This window comes from Arvicanthis niloticus, chromosome 1 (assembly GCF_011762505.2).
Source record: "Arvicanthis niloticus isolate mArvNil1 chromosome 1, mArvNil1.pat.X, whole genome shotgun sequence".
In the NCBI taxonomy this organism is placed as follows: domain Eukaryota; kingdom Metazoa; phylum Chordata; class Mammalia; order Rodentia; family Muridae; genus Arvicanthis; species Arvicanthis niloticus.
In genome coordinates, this window is record NC_047658.1 from 95,040,500 (window position 1) to 95,060,468 (window position 19,969).

At 49.4% G+C, this 19,969-nt stretch overlaps 1 protein-coding gene across 6 annotated transcripts; it reads right to left on the bottom strand.

Moving 5' to 3' along the window:
- Positions 1-1,389: 1,389 nt before the first annotated feature.
- Prss36 (serine protease 36) lies at positions 1,390-16,913 on the bottom strand. 6 transcript variants are annotated; one of them, XM_034501021.2, is made up of 15 exons: positions 16,534-16,913; positions 16,179-16,214; positions 15,720-15,761; positions 15,102-15,264; positions 14,503-14,783; positions 11,707-11,873; positions 5,567-5,816; positions 5,319-5,448; positions 4,728-4,999; positions 4,462-4,625; positions 3,135-3,372; positions 2,883-3,024; positions 2,321-2,586; positions 2,125-2,246; positions 1,390-1,868 (listed from the first exon to the last, which is right to left on the bottom strand). In XM_034501021.2, exons 1-15 carry the CDS (start codon positions 16,568-16,570, stop codon positions 1,584-1,586), a joined length of 2,595 nt encoding a protein of 864 aa, XP_034356912.1. In that variant the 5' UTR covers positions 16,571-16,913; the 3' UTR covers positions 1,390-1,583. The 6 variants fall into 6 exon arrangements, with proteins under 6 accessions (XP_034356912.1, XP_034356919.1, XP_076767314.1 ...); XM_034501028.2 differs by having other exon boundaries at positions 4,728-4,966; positions 16,534-16,912; XM_076911199.1 differs by having other exon boundaries at positions 4,462-4,966.
- Positions 16,914-19,969: the final 3,056 nt, after the last annotated feature.

The following is a 19,969-nucleotide window of genomic DNA, read 5'->3' on the forward strand; positions in this document are numbered from 1 at the left end:
AGGTTCAGATCCTTAGCTTTATGTAAAAAGTGCGTGTGATGGCTCACAGTTGCAACCCCAGGACAGTCCTGGGTGGGAGACAGCGGACCCTGGGGCTTTGCTGGCCAGCCAGTCTAGGTGAAACAGGATCCAGGGAGTCCAGGATCAGTGAGACCCTGCCTCAAGACAGAGTGGAGAGCAGCAGCCTCAGAATTTGCTTGTGTGGGTGCATGCATGTGTATGTACACACAAGTAACAGGACCACAGAAGGAGTTCACGGAAAGGCAGCCTGTGTGACTGCAGTCAGCGGGTACGGGTATGGGTTAGGCGTAAGCTTGAGGAAAAATGGACCCTTACTTCCTTTACTATCTTCTAGAAGCCTAGGCATCTGGATTCCAGCCCAGCCCTTTGTCAGAGAATTCCTGGAGGGCGTGAATGGGAGAGGTTGACTTAGGAGGGAGGGGCAAGGCTTTGGGAGTCACGTGTGGTGTGTTTAGGGAAAGGAGGAGGCAGGCTCCGTGTGGGATACAGAGGGCAGGTGCATGTGTGCACTGCCTTGAGGGCCTGGAGAATATTCACTGTGCTACCCTAACAATGGAGGAAAAGCCTTCAGCAGCATCCACCCTTCTCAGTCTCCAGAGCCACCTTCCAGTTCACGCTAGGTCTCCCTGCCCTGTCCTCTGCCTGTATAACAGACTGTGACCACCCCCACCTCCACCCCAACTCTACAGGTAAACCCTCTTGTTTACCCACCAAGACTTCCACGTGTTTCAGCTCTGTATTTGCTGTCTTGTGCTCAAACCTCATTTCTCCTCTGACTGTCGCTTGATCCCTAGCCAAGGAGCATTTAGCTGTGACAAGGAGGGGTTGGTGAACTCATTATTTCAGGCTCCATTGTCCTGCTTTGCCAGATATCGAGCAACATGGATTGAATTAGCTGGAGTTAACTCAACTGAGTGGAAGATGCAGAGGTGGGATTTGCATGTAGGTGGCCCAGATTGGGGGGGTGGGGGGTGGGACTGGTTAGTGGACTTGCAGGAGGGAGTCTTAAAGGATGCAGAGGGTCTTGTGTTTGTGTGTGTATATTATACATTGGGGTATTATTTATTTGGGGCTAGCTTTCACATCCCAAGGCTTGCTAGTCTAGCACATACAGAGCCAGGGCTGAGTTATGCTGCAGGTGCTGGGGACACTAATTCCAATGGAGAGGTGACACACAACCAGCTGTCCGCCTAACCTCCCCCGCCCAGAGGCAGGAATGAGGGAACAGCTGCCACGTTATAGGGGACACATTTCCTGGGATCCCAAGGCCTGACTCACCAATAGGGTAGAGCCCTATCCTTGGGGCTTTCCCGTAGCTCTGAGGTGTTCAGCACCTCTGTAGCCTAAGAGATGCCACAAAGCCACGTGTCTGTATTTACATTTTTTATTGTCTGTTCCTCCTCCACCCCCAAGGATTCTTAGATTCAAAGTAGCCAGCACTGAGGTCCAATTATCTGAAAACTGATGCAGTAGAGGTGGAAGAAGCCGTCTCCAGGCCTGAGAGCTGGCTGGTTGGGCCACATTCCAGTTCTGACGGGTGGTGTGAAGGAGAGCCAGGCCCCTCAGCGAGGGATCAGCAGAGCCAGTAGGAGGAGCAGAAACAGAGCAGCAACCTTAGGGGAGCTTGCAGACCCTGCCAAGTCTTGGGGGCAGGGGTCATTGCTTTCGGGAGACCAGTAGGAGGAGCCACTGAGGTGAAGAAAATGGGCTTCTCCCACTGTTTGTGATATCCAGGCTGCTTCAGGGCCAATGGCTGCAAACAGCTCCCGGCTACCTCGAACAGCCATGCCCACGAGAACCCAAGGACCTCCCTCAGTCTGGCACAGGAGGGGAGGTGCTGAGGTCACCTGCAGAGTTGGAGCCAAGGCCAAATAAGTCTGTTATCCCTCCATCTGGGTCTCTTAATTTCCCCAAGGTCACAAAGCACTGTATACCTCTCCCTTAGGAATCCTGGTTCCTGGTCTCTCTAAGGTCTAGCTCAGAAATAATACTTGTTCCTATCTGGAACTCAGTGCCAAGAAATTCCAATTCTATTCGAAATAGGGTCTAGTTGCCCAGAACTACCTTTCTCCTCCCTGGTCCAAGATCCTTAGCCCCCTGTACCTCACATCTATCCTCCTGCCCCTCTGTATAGAGGACACAGAAGGTTCCAGGAGTCAGAATGCCCTGATAGAGGCAGTGACAGAGCCGTGGTGTCAAGACGGAGACAGCAGCAGCTACAGGAACTAGAGAGGAGAGAGAGCTGTAAAGGGTTCTGGCTTGAGGTTATTCCTTATTCCCATGACCCAAGGGCTCTCACCTCTGTCCTGTGGGTCCTTCCAGCCCAGAACCCAGCAGCTGGCCCCTGGGGGAATACCCCCTGGGTGTAGGCAGATGGGAAGAGCTGATGGGGAGGGCTCCACCCGAGAGTTCAGCTCCAGTAGGGCCAGGGGGGGTCTAAGTCCTAAGTGCCTGGGCAGACGGATGCTGACGACAGATCGAGACACCTGGTGGCCCTGTGGGAGGGAGCTGACCCCTGCCCGGCCCAGATAGACTTCAATGTAAGGCACTGTTGTAGAGCCCAGCCTGTGAGAAAAGGAACCAGTAGTGGAACTGGCATCCTGTTTATTTCTCCCATAGCTGGTGAAGTCCTTCCCAGCAGAAGAACAGGGCAGAAATGGTCTTTAGAACCACCCACCACCGCTCTGTGATTCCTCTCCTGCCTTTTCAAATCTAACCAAACCAAAGCATCCCAACAAAATCACCCACAGCATATTCCCTGAGCTATGTGAGCCCAAACATGATGGCATCCTACTACTGAAAGAATCCTTCATCTATCACCCAATTTTTCTCACCTTGCTACCTTGCTATGAAAGACCCACCTGAGAATACAGTGAGTGGCTGCTAGGACCCAGCCCGGGGCCACCAGAATCCCAGTGCAGACTCTATCACCAGTCACATGCACCTCCGTCAGCCAGGGCCACAACACACCACCTGGAGTGGATTTTGGCCTTAGGCCACAGGCTAGAGAGAGGAGGTGGCCATGTCAGTGGGAGTCCCACCTCTGCCCACTGAGTCTTGCCAGGGTCTAAAAATTACCAGGAACTCCTGAAGCCTCACAGACCCCTGCTCACCACCATGCTCAGTGTGTGGGGGACAAGTCTGTTTCTCAGTCTCCTCCCCTTCAGGGCCCCAGTCCCAGATTAGCTGGTCCTCCAGGTATGCTCCCTGAGTCACATGACTGATCCATAGACCATGAGTCTGCATTGGGGAAAAGGCTCGGGGTCGGAGACAACCATTTGAGAGGGTTCTGTGTCCAGCCAGGAACCACGTCCCCTCCTCACGACACAGAAGGCTCCAACCGGAATCTTTCTGCAGCAAAACAGTATTATTACTAGCATGAGTGCAGGCTGCAGGCCTACAGGTCCTCAGCTTTTTGGCCTTTCCTGGGATTCTGATTCTTCTTTCCTGCATGAATCCTTCAAGGCAAGTTCCAACACTGATTTGTGTAAAACTCCAGCCCTCACTTGACAAACCCCAATACCCTCTCCCCCTCCTACCCCCCCCCCCGTTCGTTTTCGTTTTTGAAAGGAGGTTTCTCTGTGTAGCCCCAGCTGTCACCGAACTGAGGCCTGCCTCTGCCTGCTGAGTGCTAGGATGAAAGATGCGATTAAAGATGCAATGCACGCTGGGTGGCGCACGCCTTTAATCCCAGCACTTGGGAGGCAGAGGCAGGCGGATTTCTGAGTTCGAGGCCAGCCTGGTCTACAGTTAGTTCCAGGACAGCCAGGGAGAAACCCTGTCTGGAAAAACAAAACAAACAAGAAAAAACAAACAAACAAACAAACAAACCCCAAAAAACAAAAAAGATGCAATGCACTTGGTTTCAACCCTCTCTTAAAATTGACAAGCTCAGGTCGGCGAGATGGCTCAGGTGGTAAAACACTTGGTTCATAAGGACCTGGGCTTGGATCACAACACTCATATTTTTAAAAAGAAGGAATAATCTGGGCATAGTGTGCCACACTGAGGCGGACACTGAGGCGGATCTTTGAGTTCCTACGAGGCCCGGCTGATCAACAGAGTAAGTTTTTTTTTTTTAATTTTAAAATTTTACGTATTTTTATTTTATGAGCATTGGTGTTTTGCCTGCATGTATGCCTGTGTGAGGGTCTCAGATACTGGAGTTACGGTTGTGAGCTGCCATGTGGGTGCTGGGAATTGAATTGGAAGAGCAGTCAGAGCTCTTAACCACTGAGCAATTTCTCCAGCCCCTACAAAGTAAGTTCTAAGACAGTCGGGGATACACAGAGAAACCTGTCTGGGGGAGATGGAGGAAGAATAGAAAGAATAGTTTTGGCACCACGCGGAGCCCAGAACGCCCCTCCCCACTCTAGATCCTCCCGCCTCCAGCTGGCTCAGGTCAGGACCGGATTTCCGCAGCGAGTTCCTGTCGCTCACCCAGCATAGGCCCGCCTCTTCCTCCTCCTGATAGGCGGGGCAAAGCAAGTGCGGCGGGTCTCCTGGCGGTGGCACGGACTCCCCCTGGCGGCCGTACAGGCAGTGACACCACCAGCTGTTCAACAGCTGCGCCTCCAGCTGCGCACTGGAGCCTGGTGCGAGTTCTGAGAGAAAGAGCGGCGGGGAGTCGCTTCGGCCGCGTGGTTCCCGCTCCGCCCACCCCACCCAGTCCGTGGCCCCGAGTGGCCCCGCGTGGCCTCGCGCACCCCCGCGTCCCCAGCGAGCTAGGCGGCAGCGGCTCCCGGGCAGAAAATAGTGTTCGCGGTGGGGCAGACACACGGCACTCGGGGCCGCGGTCAGGTTCACGCGCGTCCTCAGCTGCAGCAGCGCCAGGTCCGAAGCGAAGTCCCCGGAAGCGTTCTCGTGCGCCACGAGGCGCGCCACCCTCTCCTCCTCCGGACGGGAGGGCAGCAGCACCCGCCAGGTCTCGAAATCGTGGGGTGAGCTGTCAGAGGTGCGGGGCTGCTGGATGGGGAAGCTGAGGAGCGTGCGCATTCCGCATACACGATGCAAATCTAGCTTCCCAGGCTTAGACTGCATCTCCGGGTTGGAATACTTAGTCCAACGCTGGAATCCCGCCCTTACTCCGTTATTCTGGTTCTCGCGCTCCGGACCGAACTCCCTAACCGCCCTCACCAGACTCCCCGTCTTTGTGTTGGGTTCTGTATTTCCCAAGACGTCACACTACAAACTTGAGGCACAACTCCTAGCCCAGAGGAAGGGCTGAGGCAGTCTTTCAGGCTAATGCGGGAAAGGGCAAGAGTGCCCGATATATGGATTCTCACTCACTCACTCACTCCAGAAAGCAGCTGGCGGGTGCCAAGACCCAGTTATCAGACACCAGAGCTCCATAGCAGGGTGTGGAACCTGGCACCATCACCCGGGCCTCCCAGGGCCAGGTCCCCGGCCTCGGAGCCTTCCCGCACTCTAAGAGATGAGAGGCCTGGGTCAGGGGGTCTGCAGAAATCCTTAACCCTGCAGCCTCCACCCCAGTTCGTATCCACCCAGCCCAGCTCAGCTTAGGGTCAGTACATTTGCCCTTCACCTGGTTGGGCAAAGGTACAGTTTTCTTCTCTGGGCTCCCAGGGTCCTGACTGGGGCTTCTGGAGCTGGCTGGGAAAGGCAGGCCCAGGTTCTGAACCCATCACATGTTCCCGAATCCACGACTCATAGGGAGCCACTGCAGTGAAGACCCCAGGGCGATTCCTCCGTCCACAGCCAAAGCCAAAGCTGGTGATGCCCGCCAGGAACCATCGGCCACCATCCTCACATACCAGCGGTCCCCCAGAGTCACCCTAATGATAGATGACTCAAGTCAGAGATTAGTTCAAGAATTCTCACCCCTTTTGGCCTAACATATAGCCACCTTCTAGAAACCCTCCTCAGCTGTCTTCACCTTTGTATTATCTACAGCTCGAATTGTAATTGTGGCAAAGCAGAACCACAGAGTAGCCAAAGCCAAGAGCATCCAGACAAGGCATCAACGACCGTTCAAAAGAATCCTGTCGCTCTCATTTGGAGCTGGATGATTCTTGTAAATAGTTCATCCCCAAACTGTCCCTTATTTCTAAGGTTTCTAAGTCGCAGCTCCCAAGGTTTTGTTTTGGGCTGGGCTTGACCCCAGTGTCTCCCAAACGCTGAGCTCTGCCTTTAAAAAGTAAATCGAGGAAGCTGAGCACTCTGGAGGAAGCAGACAGATCTCTGAGGTCAAGGCCAACTTGGATTATAGAGGAAGTTCCAGTGCAGTCTCGAAAATAAATGAATGAATAAATAAGTAAATAAATCAAGTACTGAGGGGCGTTGCTCACCTGGGAAAATGCTTGCCTTGCAAGTTTAAGGACTGGAGCTCCATCTCCCTAACCCATGTAAAAATGTGGTGACCTGATCTTGTAAATCCACTACTATAGAGGCATAGATGCCAATCTAGCCTAATAGGTGAACCCAAGGCCAATGAGAGACCCTGTCCTTCATCATCATCATCATCATCATCATCATCATCATCATCATCATCATCATCATCAAAGTTTTTCAAGACATGGTTTCTCTGTATAACAGCCCTGGATGTCCTGGAATCAATTTGAATTCGATTTGTACACCAGGCTAGCTTCAGACTCATCAAGTCCTGCCTGCCTCTGCCTCCAGAGTGCTGGGCAGAAGGCCTGTGCCACCACACCTCTGCAAGAGACTCTACCTACCTTAAAAGAAATAGACTGTATCCCTAATAACACTTGAGGTTGTCCTTTGCCTGCACACCTGCACACACACATACAACACTACCTCCATATGCACATGCTCAGACACACACACACACACACACACACACACACGAAGAAGGAGAGAAATTAAAGCCAAGGTCCATACCTATAGTCCTAACACTTGGGAGGTGAAAGGATCAGGACTCAGGGCATAGTTAGTTTTAGGATAGACTGAGCTCTGTGAGACTGTCTCCAAACAAATAAACAAAAATGGCTAAAGGCCATATTGAGTGTAAAACACACAGACAATAAGTAAATGTAAAGAGAAATGAGGAAGCTGAGGAAGACCCTAGTAGAACTAGGCATATATAATAGTATAGGAGCGTGTATGGTGCCTGCATCTGTAGCCCTTGCTATTTGAGAGGCTGAGGCTGAAGGATCACTTAAGTTCAGGAGTCAAAAACTACCTTGGGCAACATAGAAAGATCCTGGCTATGAATAAATGAATACATGAACGAATAAGTAAATATATTAAGAACGGGGAGTGTGAAATCAAATGAGAAAAACCTAAAATTAGCAGACACAAATGAATGGTATAGAGAGTTGTTATGCTATGGTGTTTGTTCTGTAACCCAGCTCAGGAATCACTAAACAGACTTCTCAAAAGAAGGAACACACAAAAAAAACTATTAGACATTTTTAAAAGTGTTCAACATGATTAGTAATCAGCGAAGTGCAAGTTGAAACTACTTGAGAGTCCATCTCACCCCACTCGGAATGAGTATTTTCAAAAAAAAAGAAATGACAACAGATGCTGGCGAGGATGTGGGGACATGTGAACACTGATCCACTATTGGTGGGAGTGAACTGGAACACCCACTATAGAAATCACCATGGAGTGTCTCAAAAAGCTGAAAGTAGAGGTATCCTGTGATCCAGAGACCCTGGGTCTGTCCAAAGGACTCCAGGTTCTCCTACAGAGAGACCTACATATCCATGCTCACTGATGTTCCATTCACAGTAGCTAGAAAATGGAATCACCCTAGATGTCCCCTCAGCTGATTAATGACTAATGAAAATGTGGTAACTGCACACAATAGAATTTTATTTACCTGGAAGAAGAAGGAGAAGAAAAAGAAGAAGGAAAAGGAGAAAAAGAAGAAGGAGAAGAAATAATGAAGAAATTTGGGGCTGAAGAGATGGCTCAGTGCTTAAGAGCACTGACTGCTCTTTCAGAGGTCATGAGTTCAATTCCCAGCAACCACATGGTGGCTCACAACCATTTGTAATGGGATCTGATGTCATTTTCTGGTGGATCTGAAGACAGCTACAGTGTACTCACATTCATAAAATAAATAAATGAAATTTGCAGGAAAGTGGGTGGAACTGAAAACTACTACTACAAGTGAGGCTGTGCAAGCTCAGAAAGGATCAATGCCGCACATTCTCTCTCATCAGTAGATCTGAGCGGCAAATGTCCACATTGTTATGTTTAATTTAGCGTGAGTGTAGTAGTCAGGAAGCTTGAATGGGTCCTGAGAGGGAGGGAAGAAGCCTGAAGGAATGAGGACCTAGTAGAACACGTGGGCTATAAAAGTGGGAGGGAACTGGGGGATTAAAGGGTTAAGTTGGGATAGGAATGGGGGGACAGGAGAAAGGGGAGTAAGTTAACCAAAACTAAAGGTATGCAGAAAACCTTTATGGAAACCTGTACTCTCCCCCCCATGAGCAGGACTGAGAGACCTTGGTTGCCACAGCAAGGTCAAGTGACAGGATCTAGGTGGAGTTACCCACCTTTGCTGCCCGGAACACAGCAGAACTGCCCCTGGGCTTGCCTTGAGACATCTCCGGCTGTGACCTGGAATGGACTATGGATTATCCCACCCATCTGAAACCAGGAGGGGTTGTGGGTTGGGTCTTCCCCTTTAAATTGAGAGCTGAACATTAAAGCTTTGGGCCTTGATCAGAGAACTTTGTCTTGGCCTCATCTCTTCTCGCCCTCCTTCCCCTTTCATTCCCAGCCCCCCTTTCAGGTGAATCCAGTTGACTTGTGGCCGCGGGCGGCTACAGAAACCCAGTACTTTGAGTGAAAATATAACAGCGTGTTCTACAAAGAGTGTTTTAGGCCAGCCAAGAATATGTAGTTAAGACCCCATCAAAAAATTATTAGAAAATAGAGCTGGAGAGATGGCTCAGTGGTTAAGAGCACTGACTGCTCTTCCAGAGATCCTGAGTCCAATTCCCAACAACCACATGGTGGCTTACAATCATATACAATGAGATATGATGTCTTCTTCTGGTGGATCTGAAGACAGCTGCAAAGTACTAATGTATATAAAGAAAATAAATAATTCCTTAAAGAAAAATTTAAAAATATATATGTCTGTAATTTTAAAAGGAGTTTGAGTACATGTAGATGGTGCTTCCCCAAGCAGCCTTAGGTTATTAAGTGAAAATCTCAGTGTCAAGTATGGCACTCCTCCCTATGAGTTGTTCACCAGGGAAGCCCCAGAGGCTTCTGAAACAACACAGACTGTTGGCATTGCCCTCGATTGCCAACCATAGATGGCAAGACTATTGTAGAAACAACAACACACTTGAGTTGCAATATGCAGAGAAATCAACCTGGAACTGACCAGAAAGCTTCCTCCCTGATGGCTAGCTTTCATCGTGCCGTGGAAGCTGGTGGGGAATTCAAGTCATCAACACTATTACCCAACAGTGAGTCCCAAATGCCACAGTTGGAACTTGACAAGCAGGTTGTGCCCATTGATAAGACAGTGGTATGAAGGTCTCGGAGGTAACCACCTGCTTTCTGATTGGATATCTGAGGAATCCACAGGAAGGATTCTATCCCTGGTAGTGTAAACCATGGAGTTGTGGGCCCTGGCAGGTAATCTACTGTACTACTATTGTTTTGCTACATATTGGTTAACCGCCTTCTAAATATTTATGTTTACACCCATAGATCAGTGCAGCTCTCACCTTGGTCAGAAAGCTTCTCTCTGCAGTGGGCATCAGTTAGATGCAGACATATAACTGACCAGAGTCCTGAGACTAGGTGACCATTGAGGGCTTACCTGTATCAACACCCCCGAGTGTTTCCCAGGGAAGAGGAGGAGGTGGAAAGAACCTAAGAGTCAGAGGGATGGGGAGGAGTGGGTGAAGTCCTGTCTTCAGGCAGAGATGGCCATCATAACCATGAGCTCACTCAAGTTTACCTACACACGACCAAACTAATGGAATCAGCCAGCGTCTCAGCAGACAGCACTGACTAGGCCCAAGTAATTTGCAAAAATAAAGAGAGATGATATAGTGGTAGGCATGGAGGAGGTGTTGCGGGTATCTGCTGGGAGAAGGAGGGGGGCTCAGTGTGAATATGATCAATGTACACTGTATACATATATGAAATTGTCTAAAAGTAAATAAAAGATATTCAGGGTGAGGGAAATCAACTAATTACAGCTGGAGAGATGCCTCAGTGGTAATCAGTGCATTTGTTGCTCTTTGAGAGGACACAGATATGGCTTCCAACGCCCACATGGTTGACTCATCTGAAACTCCGTTTTAGGAGATCTTGTGCCCTCCTCTGGCCTCTGCAGGCATTGCACTCACGTACTCATCAGGCAAAACACACATAAAATAACTAATAAAATAAATACATATACATAAAGTAAATAAAATCTAAAATTTTGACTGATTATGTATATGGGTTCTGGAACCTCAGAACCAACTACTTTGTATCCACACCACTACCATGAATGCTGGATTAATTTATCAAAAAAGTTGTTTCAAATATACTGTTTTGGCCATCAGCCAATTATCTGGAAAATTCCCTCTGTGAAGAATTAATTCATTTTTTCCCAATAATTATTTGTTAGGTACCTGCTAAGCAACAAGTGTGCTATAGGTTGAGCTTTGGAATAAGAAAAATAATAGCTAATAGTTTTTAGATCTTAGTGAGGTTATTAATTATGGTAACAACACTTGATGTATTATTGTCATCTTCCAGATATGAAGTTTGAGCATTTTGCAAAGTTGAATATCTAAGAGCTGGTGGTGCTGGACTTGTGAAGGGAGTGGAGGATGCCCTGAGTGAGTGAAGTTCTGAGTGTACTGTTGACATGGACGAGGCCAGGTCAAGGGCTTCAAGGCCTTGGAACCGTGAGATATTGGTAAAGCTGTGTCCACATATGGGCCATGCTCAAGATGGGTGGCAAAGCCCAACTCAGGAGTCCAAAATAATTAATAAACGTGTAAAGACTAGCGACTGTCGCTTTCCCTGGGAAGTTCCCAGCCCCAGACTACTGCTCTGCAGAGACTTCCTACTGAGACTAACTAAACCTTGCTACTGTGCTATGCCCAATGAACATCTCAAAGTTCCCAGATATAGTGGGAATCTAACCCCAGTTTTGCTGTATGTGTGTATGTCCTTTCTTCATTCTCTCACTTGCCCTAATCTGGGTTGCACAACCCCTGCCTCATGGGACACAGGGGTAGATGTAGCAGCACTACACTTGAGAGCCTGGGTCTTTACTGCATTATACTCCCAAGGGTGACAGATACGTGTGTTGAGTCCTAGCTTCCATCCGTCTGTAATCTTTATGCTAGTCCTACTCACTGATACTCTTTTAGTTCTTTTTTTTCTTTCTTTCTTTCTTTCCTTTTCTTTTCTTTCTTTTTTTTTTTTTTTTTTTTTTTTTGAGATAGGGTATCATGTAGCCTAGGCTGACCACTATGTAGTTCAGACAGGCCCTGAGCGGTTCACCTGGCCTCTCCTCTACTTACCAAGTGCTGAGATTACAAGTGCTTCCTGCTATGTCAGGCTCCTCCGACTGTCTTTGGGTTTTTGTTTTGTTGCCAGAGACTGAACCTAGCGCCTCCGAGGTGCTAGGCACATATACCCCCAGACCAGATGCCATTAAAGATGAGGCTCTAATTTTCATCTACTCACTAGGTGCTTCCTATGGGTTAGGAGACTGGTCCCTACCTGGCAGGTATCCCTTCGTCCCTCTGGATAGCCAGCACACAGCATCCCTGGCAACAGCTGGAAAGTCAGGTTGAAAGGGCCAGGCCGGCTGTAGAGACATTGACAGGCAGCCTCTCCCAGCAACCTGAGCTCTACTTCCTGCAGAACCCAGGGGAGAGGCAGAGGGTCTGAGGGCAGAACCAGAGAACAGATACTGTGAGTTAGGTATGAAGCACTCATCTCTCCAGACCTGTGCTTTGTCCCTGTCAGCTGCCACCTAGATACTTCCATCAACACGCTTCTGCTGAGTCTGAAGATGTATCTCGGCTGGTAGGCTGCTAACATACACAAAGGCTGTGTCCAGTCCCCAGACTAAATAACCCAGGTGACCCAGCACATGCCTGTAATCCCAGAACTTGGGAACTGGAAGTGGAGAGTCAGAAACTCAAGATCATAATCAGCTACATAGTAAGTTCAATGCCAGCTTGGGCTATGTGAGACCCTGCCTTTTAGGGGGTGGGAGGGAGATGGCACCCTGACCTACCACTTTCATCACACCATCTGTTGCTCTTTCTTCTCTCTAAGTCCTATTCTTATGTTTGGCCCCTGTAAACAGCCAGAGAGAACTGTTACAGATGCTACAGGTTGTGTACTATACAAGGTCCCCAGACAATAATGTGTATATGTCAGAGCTAAAAAAAAAAAAAAAATCAAGCTTTCAACCCTGTTGTGTATTTGTTCAAAAAACAGAGCAACCTTTACACGAAGATATCATGTGTATTAGATATGGTCTTGTATTCGTTTACCAAACACAGAAACTGGACTTTAGGATAAGAATCTAGGTGTTAGCCAGGCATGGTGGCACAGCAAATCCAAGTTCGAGGCCAGCCTGATCTATAGAGTGAGTTCCAGGACAGCCAGAGAAACCCTGTATCGAAAGACAAACAGACAAACAACACACACACACAAAAGCAAAAACACAACAATAGAAAGAATTTGGGTGTCATCTCTGTCCTCATTTTGAAAGATTATTTTATGTATATGAGTGTTTTGCCTGATTGTGTGCATGTCACATGTGTCCCTAGTGTTTATGTACAAAGGTCAGAGAAGGGCACAGGATATCCCGGAACTGGAGTTATGTGGAGTCACAGTTGGTTGTAAGCTGCCATGTGGGTGCTGGGAACCAAACCTGGGTCCTCTGCCACAGCAGCAATTCCCCTTTAACTGCAGAGCCTTCTCTCCAGCCTCCCTGAATGCCTTTTTAACTCATCTTCCCTACCTAGCTCCCAAGATGCCCCACTTGTCTCTGTGTTCTCAGTGTGACTTCCCAGTGCAGGCAGCATAATCTGGGACCTCCTAACTGGTCAGAGTCTTCGTTCACTTTGCACCTGCTACTTCCAGGAGTAAATGGGTGTTGCAGGCTCAGCCTGGGGCCCCAGCACTAACCTTCTGGGACTCGGGTGTATATTACCACTTACAGCTGCTACCTTTGTTGTTGCTGTTGTTATTGACACAGGGTCCCACTATGTAGTCTTAGCTGTTCTGGAATTCACTATATAGAACATTCTGACTTTGAACCCTCAGAGATCCATCTGCCTCTGCCTCTAGAGTGCTGAAAGTAAGTGTACACCACTGTAACCAGCCCAGGTGCTGCTTTTGATGAAAAGGACTCAGGAGCCAGAGAAGTCTAGGGAACGTGAAGAGGTCCTTCCAGACTCACCAGAATCCTGAGCGGTCAGGCTATGGCTGAACCTGTCCTTGGAGCTCAGCTGGGGTGGTCTGGGGACACTTTAGTAGTGCCACTGGTCGGCATTGCTCTGTCCTTCAGTCTCAGCATCATCATCATCATCATTATTATTATTATTGGTTTTTCGAGACAGGGTTTCTCTGTGTAGCCCTGGCTGTCCTGGAACTCACTCTGTAGACCAGGCTGGCCTCGAACTCAGAAATCCGCCTGCCTCTGCCTCCCAAGTGCTGGGATTAAAGGTGTGCGTCACCTCAGCATTATTTCAAGATCTATATTCAGCCTCAGCATCCTTGCGAGCTTTGCCCCAACACTCAGTGTAGCACCCCCTGCTTCCCCTAGGGTCCTCAGGATGGCCTCTATTTGGCACTTCCTCTCTCCACACAACCTTCTCAGAAATCTCCTGCTCTGAAGGCCCATTGTCAGTTTGCTCTGGCTCTTTCCACAAAGACTTTCTAGGTGCTCAGGATCACAGTTCCCGGTTGGTACCCCTGCAAGCCGCAGCTACGGCATCCCCTCCACAAAGCTCCTTTAAAACCTGGTGAAGTCCTGGTGAAGTCTGACCAAAGCAGATGTGGAATAGCTATGGGTATGTTTACTAGCGGCAAAGTAACACCGAGTAATAGAGGTGGAAAAGTAGTCTGCTCTCCGACACCACTGTGCTAGCCACTGATAGGCTTTACTTGGGTTTTCTCCACTGAGCCACCCAACACCCGGGGAGTTGTTTTCCTCTTTTCATAGAAGGAAATGTGCAGGGGAGGAATGCTTTGTCTGAAAGAACTGGGATGGAACCTGAATCTGACCTAAATCCGAAAGAGAAAAGAAAAGAAAAGAAAAGAAAAGAAAAGAAGAAAAACTGGGAGAAACGGTGAGGTCAGGAATGGGCAACCCTGGGGGCAGAGGAGGGTACATAAAAGGGGGTTAGGAATTTTCCGTGGATCAGAACCAAATCTCCCAAGCTCCGCCTGGGCCCCACTCTTAGGCTCAGCTTCCGAGGGGTAACCCACTAGAGGACTCAGCTTTCAGGGCCCCCAGGGCCCACACTTGCAAGGGCGGTGGTGTGCCCCACTCACCAGCCTCCTGGACGTCTCCCCAGCCAGTGGCCCAGCAGGCAGTTCCGTGAGCGAAGAGGTGCGAGGCACGAGGCAGGCAGACCGGCCGCACGAAGGGGCCCAGCTTGGCTGGTGAGGACAGGCGCAGCAGAGCCAAGTCTGCGCCCAGTTCCACTCTGCTGTAGTTGTCTGGTACCAGGATGGTGGCCACTGAGCGCACGTGCGCTCCTTCCAGGGGCCCATCCTGGGAGTGCACGCCCAGCAGGACTGACAATTCGTCCGCAGGCTCCAAGGTCCCATTCCTGCTCCAGTGCCGGGAGGGAAGGGGACTAGGTTGGCCCTACAGAGTCAGTCCTTGGGGCTGAGGACTCAGAGCCAACGGAGAGCTAGGGTTAGTAGGAACCCCGGGAGAGAGCAGATCCAGATTTGCGGCTGATACCGTGGAGGTTGAAGGGGCCAAAAAGGACTTGGAGATGTCAGTGGGAGCGTTGGAAAGATTTCTGTTCCAGGGTATTCAGCCTGGACAGGTGGCATTGCCAGGCAGGAAGGATAAGCAGGGAAAGTCGAGCTGACGGGTGGGGTTAGCTGTAGGAGAGAGCCTGGACAAAGACTGTACTCACGTCACGAAACAGTGAGCTGCGGAAAGGACCCAGGAAGGGGCGATGAGGGAGCCCCCGCAGATGTGGCCCCCACCTTGATGCAGGCTCACCTGCCATGGCCACGTGCCAGGATGCGCGTCGGAGCCCCCCACGATGCGGGAAGAGGGCTCAGGGCGGCCGCAGTCTGGAATGGAGACCCCTGGAAGTCAAAGCTCTGTTAGGGTTCCCCTCCTCCCCTAACCCCTCGGAGTCCAGAAACCCTGGTAACGCGGAGACGGGGCCGGGGAGTGGGGAGCCTGAACCTACACCCACCCCTTCAGTTTGCCCTTCTGAACATGAGTAAGGCACGGCTGGAGTGTCTCCCCCCACCAACTCCCTCGGCCCCGCACTTCCAATTCACTCATGACCTAGCCAGTTTAAAACTTTTTTAGGATTCAAGACCGGCTTTTAGTTCCAGCGCTCAGGAGGCAGAGGCAGGTGGAGCTCTGAGAGTGTGAGTTTAACCTGGCCTACAGAGTGAGTTTCAGCGTTAGCCAGGACTGTAGAGAGAGACCCTGTCTCAAAAGCAAAGCAAAGCGAAACAAAAACAAACAACCAAATAAAAAACAAGATCGAAGGCAACTCATGCCTCTCTCTTACCTAGGTCTTCAAATTCTCCTTGAGTAGGAGTAGGACTGACCGCTAGAAGACACACACACAGAAAGAGAGAGAGAGAGAGAGAGAGAGAGAGAGAGAGAGAGAGAGAGAGAGAGAGAGGAGAGAGAGAGAGAGAAGGAGGAGGAGGAGGAGGAGGAGGAGGAAGAAGAAGAAGAAGAAGAAGAAGAAGAAGAAGAAGAAGAAGAAGAAGAAGAAGAAGAAGAAGAGGGGGAGGGGAGGAGGAAGAGGAGGAAGAGGAGGAAGAGGAGAGAAGAGAGAAGAGAGAAGAGAGAGAGGAGAGAGAGGAGAGAGAGCCCTTACTTCAACCCGGACACTGTCAGCACCCATCTTTCTGCTTTTGCCCGGCTTTTGCAGCACTCACCCCGCAGTTCCCTGTTTTAGCCCTTTGACCTGCCACACTGAGGCAACTGGACCTAACTATCCCCAGTCCATCAGTCTTACCTGAGTCCTGGAAGGCTCCTGGCATGGGACTGACCACTGAGAAGACAAGAGAGAGGCAAGGAAAGTCTGGAGAGATGGTGCACTTAGGTGTGACTCTTCCTCCCTCCACCCGATTTTACAGTGTTCCATTCCACGACATCCAGGCCTCTTTTCCCCTTCCCCTTCTGCACAGTCTCTCAGGCTCCTGGCATGGCCCTCTCCTCCATCAGCCACCCTCCCCTTCCTCCTCTTGACACTCTGCTTCTCGGCCTGCTTTAGCATCTCACTGCCATAAAGGATGCAGGATGTATCTCCTCTTTTTCAGCTCTCTAGGGCTGGTATCCAGGCTTCTTAAAGCTGTGTCCTCTGAACTTACCCATGATTACAACTGGGAAAAACAGGTGTTGGGACATGGTCTACTAAAGTCAGCTGGAGGCACAGAGGCAGGTAAGAGGTTGCTTCTTGCCACCACTCTGTCACCAACTATGTAGCTGGTTCCTGATGGTCCCAGGAGTAACCCCACCCTCCCTGGCTAAAGCCCATCTGTGGGAATCTGAGAGGATCTGGGCCTGAAAGGGGAAAGTAGGGAGCTCAAAGGCCCCACCCAGAACTCTGGTGCATCTCACGTATCTGGAGGCTCAGAATGCAAGTAGGGAGGTGTCCTAGCTCCAGACACCTGTTGGATGTGGGAGAGATGAGCAGGGAGCCCCGTGTGTTAAACCAAATGAGCTGACTCTGGTGGGGCGGGGTGCTGGAGGTACATGCACTGGGTCTATGAAAGAGCAAGACAGGCTGGGCAGTAGCCCTTGGCATGACTCACCTGAGACCTCACCCTTGATTTGGGTGTGGCTTCCCCGTGGCTTGGCCTTTTCTTCTCACACAGCTCTGGTTACTGAAGTTACTGGCCAGGCCTGGGACAGGAGCTCTAGGGAATTCAATTCCATCCTAACAAAGGGATCACAGACTCTGCCTTGCTGAACAAGGCCTGGGAGTACTGGAGAGGACTAAGCAGCCTGGCAAAGCCGAAAACATCCCACTGCCCTCTGTGCTGGGGTGGTAGATTCTCAATACTGTCCCTTGCTTGCTCTTTATGTGATTTAGAAAAGTCACCCAGCCTCTTTCTTGGTATCCTGCTTATCATTAGGAGCCTATTTAAGAAAGGTAAGGCACTGGGTGTGGTGGTACCTGTGATCCCAACACTGAGGAGGCTGAAGGCACTCCAGTCCACATAACCTAGACTACATAGGAGCTGGAGTTGTGGATTAAATTAAGAATTATTTATTTATTTTACGTGAAGAAGGCATACAGATGGTTGTGAGCCACCATGTGGTTGCTGGGAATTGAACTCAGGACCTCTGGAAGAGCAGCCAGTGCTCTTAACCCCTGAGCCATCTCTCCAGCCCTGGATTAACTGTTTTGATTGTTTGCTGCTCTTCCAGAGGACCTGAGTTCAGTTCCCAGGCTCCACGACACCAGCTCACAACCTCCTGCAACTCCAGCTCCAGATTTGGTTCCTCCTTTGCCCTCTCTGTGGGTTAACAGCACCCACATGGCATAGAGATGTGTGTGTGTGTGTGTGTGTGTGTGTGTGTGTGTGTGTGTGTGAGAGAGAGAGAGAGAGAGAGAGAGAGAGAGAGAGAGAGAAACTATGGGAAAAGCACGTGTTCGGGTTGAAGATATAGATCGGTTGGTAAAATGTTTGCCTAGAGTGCATGAAGTCCTGGGCTTTGATCCCCAGTTTTACATAAAGCAGCTACGGTGGTGAATGCTTACGATGCTGGCACGTGGGAAGCTGCAGTATCAGAAGCTCAATGTCATTTTAGCTACATTAGGAATTTGAGGCTAGCCTGGACTACATACATAAGACTTTGTTTCAATAAACAAACAAACAAACAAACAAACATGATTCTGCTTAGAGGAAGTGAATGTTTGAGGAAAGAGCATGTGTGGGTAGACTTGAAGGAAACCACAAAAGATGAGAAAGCACTAGCTGGGCAGTAATGGAGAGCCCTGGGGCTGGGGCTGGATTTGGTGGGTAAGAACAATTGCTTTGTAAGCACAAGGACCTGAGATGGAATCCTCAGAACCTTAGGTACAGCTGCCTTTGGAACAAGACCGATGCCAAGAGCTCAAGGACTAGTCAACCAAAATAGTGAAGCTCTGGTTCTATGAGAGACCCTGTTTCAAGGCAACAAGGTGGAGACTGGAAAAGGGGAGTGGCAATGAGGGAGCCCTTGCCGCCTTGCCCCAAAGAGAGAGGGAGAAGCAGTGAGACAGAGAAGGAGTGGAGAGCAGTTTCTGGCACTCAAGAAAAGCTACATCTGTGCAAAAAGCCAGCCAATAGAAGTTGCAGTCCTCAGTAGAAAAATGTGACCTTCATCCCCATCAGAGAAGAAGCTTGCAGGAAAGCAGTAAGAAAGACAACAACCAGTTATTGCAGTGATGTACGCCATAGTCACAAAGCCGTGAGGCGGAGGCAAGGAGCAGCTTGAGGCCAGCCTGGCCGCCTCAGAAGCTAAAGGGAAACACTATCCATGTCATTGCAGCTCTCATTCTGTGAGTGGCTGGGCTCCGTTGAGCTGTTCTGTCTGTTGTCCCAAGTATTTTGTAGTCAGATTTGTCTAAGATTGGAAGTGTAACAGGGTCCTAGACCTTAGCACAACTGACTCCATGATGGAAGTACTATTCAGGCTGTAAAACTTAGCGTGTCGACAGCCCTACCTGTCAAAAATAAAATAAAGACCTAATCCATCAAAGCCCATAGTTTTGGGGAAATTTCTAAATGTACTAACCTTGCTTTTTGGCTTCTGTAGTTCCAATTCTGGCTAACTGTTCTTGTTAACTGAAGTATGTCAGCCTAGACCATGGTTTGTTTTGTGTGTGTGTGTGTGTGTGTGTGTGTGTGTGTGTGTGTGCTTAAAAGCTCACCCTGAGAAAGGCTCGGACTACACTGGGATCCCAAACTCCCAGTGTAGTCACTAGCTGACTAATAAAGACTCTCTATCGGCTTAAACCCATGTCTGAGCTGTCTTCTCTGGTGGATATCCCACAATGCCCCTTTAGAGACCAGACATCTCTTTTCTGGTGAGTACCCCAAACAGGAAACATCTGGCTGTTTACCTTTTCCCTGGTGTCAAGATCTCCCTTCTCTGTATAGTCTCTTTCAAGATCTCTCTTTCATTGGCTCAGAAGCAGCAATTGTCTGCCTTTGTAAAGCTCAGGTCTAGACCTGGCACAATGCCACTTTTAAAGTGGGTAAAGACTCTCACAGCTCAGCCCAAAATCCAGGAAGGTCTGCAAGGTGCACAAGTACCATGAGGCATGGTTTTCTTGGAGTCATCTTTAGAGATGAGCTACCATGGTCTGTAAAAGATACTACATAGAAAGGAGACACCTCCATAAGCTGGAGAGATGGCTCACCTGTAAAGAACATGTACTGGTATTTTTGAGGAGCCAAGTTTGGTTCCCAGCACCCACATCAGGCTATGCACAACCTATTAGCTTCAGCTCCAGGAATCTGACACCCTGTTTTGAACCTATGCTCACATGCACATAAATGCACACACAAATATACATGTACACATGCACACAAAATAAGCCAAGTGGTGGTGGCTCTTGCCTGTAATCGCAGCACTCAAGAGGCAGAGGCAGGTGGATCTCTGTGAGTTTAAGGCCAGCCTGGTCTATAAAGTGAGTTCTAGTCCAGCTCTGAATACACAAATTTTGTCTCAAAGAATCAAAACAAAAATAGCCACTTTTTAACATACTTATGTTTTTTTTGTGTGTGTATGAACACATGTGTGGAGGTCAGA

Bases quoted from the DNA above. Each gene is read 5' to 3' on its own strand.
- Prss36 (XM_076911199.1), bottom strand. From the start codon at position 16,570: ATGTCCCAACACCTGTTTTTCCCAGTTGTAATCATGG. The intron at 14,784-15,101 runs GTGAGTACAGTC...GCACTGGAGCAG, and splicing joins GCAGCTCACTGTTTCGTGAC to GAATGGGACCTTGGAGCCTG. The intron at 4,967-5,318 runs GTGAGTGAGTGA...CACCTCTGACAG, and splicing joins CCCGCCAGCTGCTTTCTGGA to CTCACCCCACGATTTCGAGA.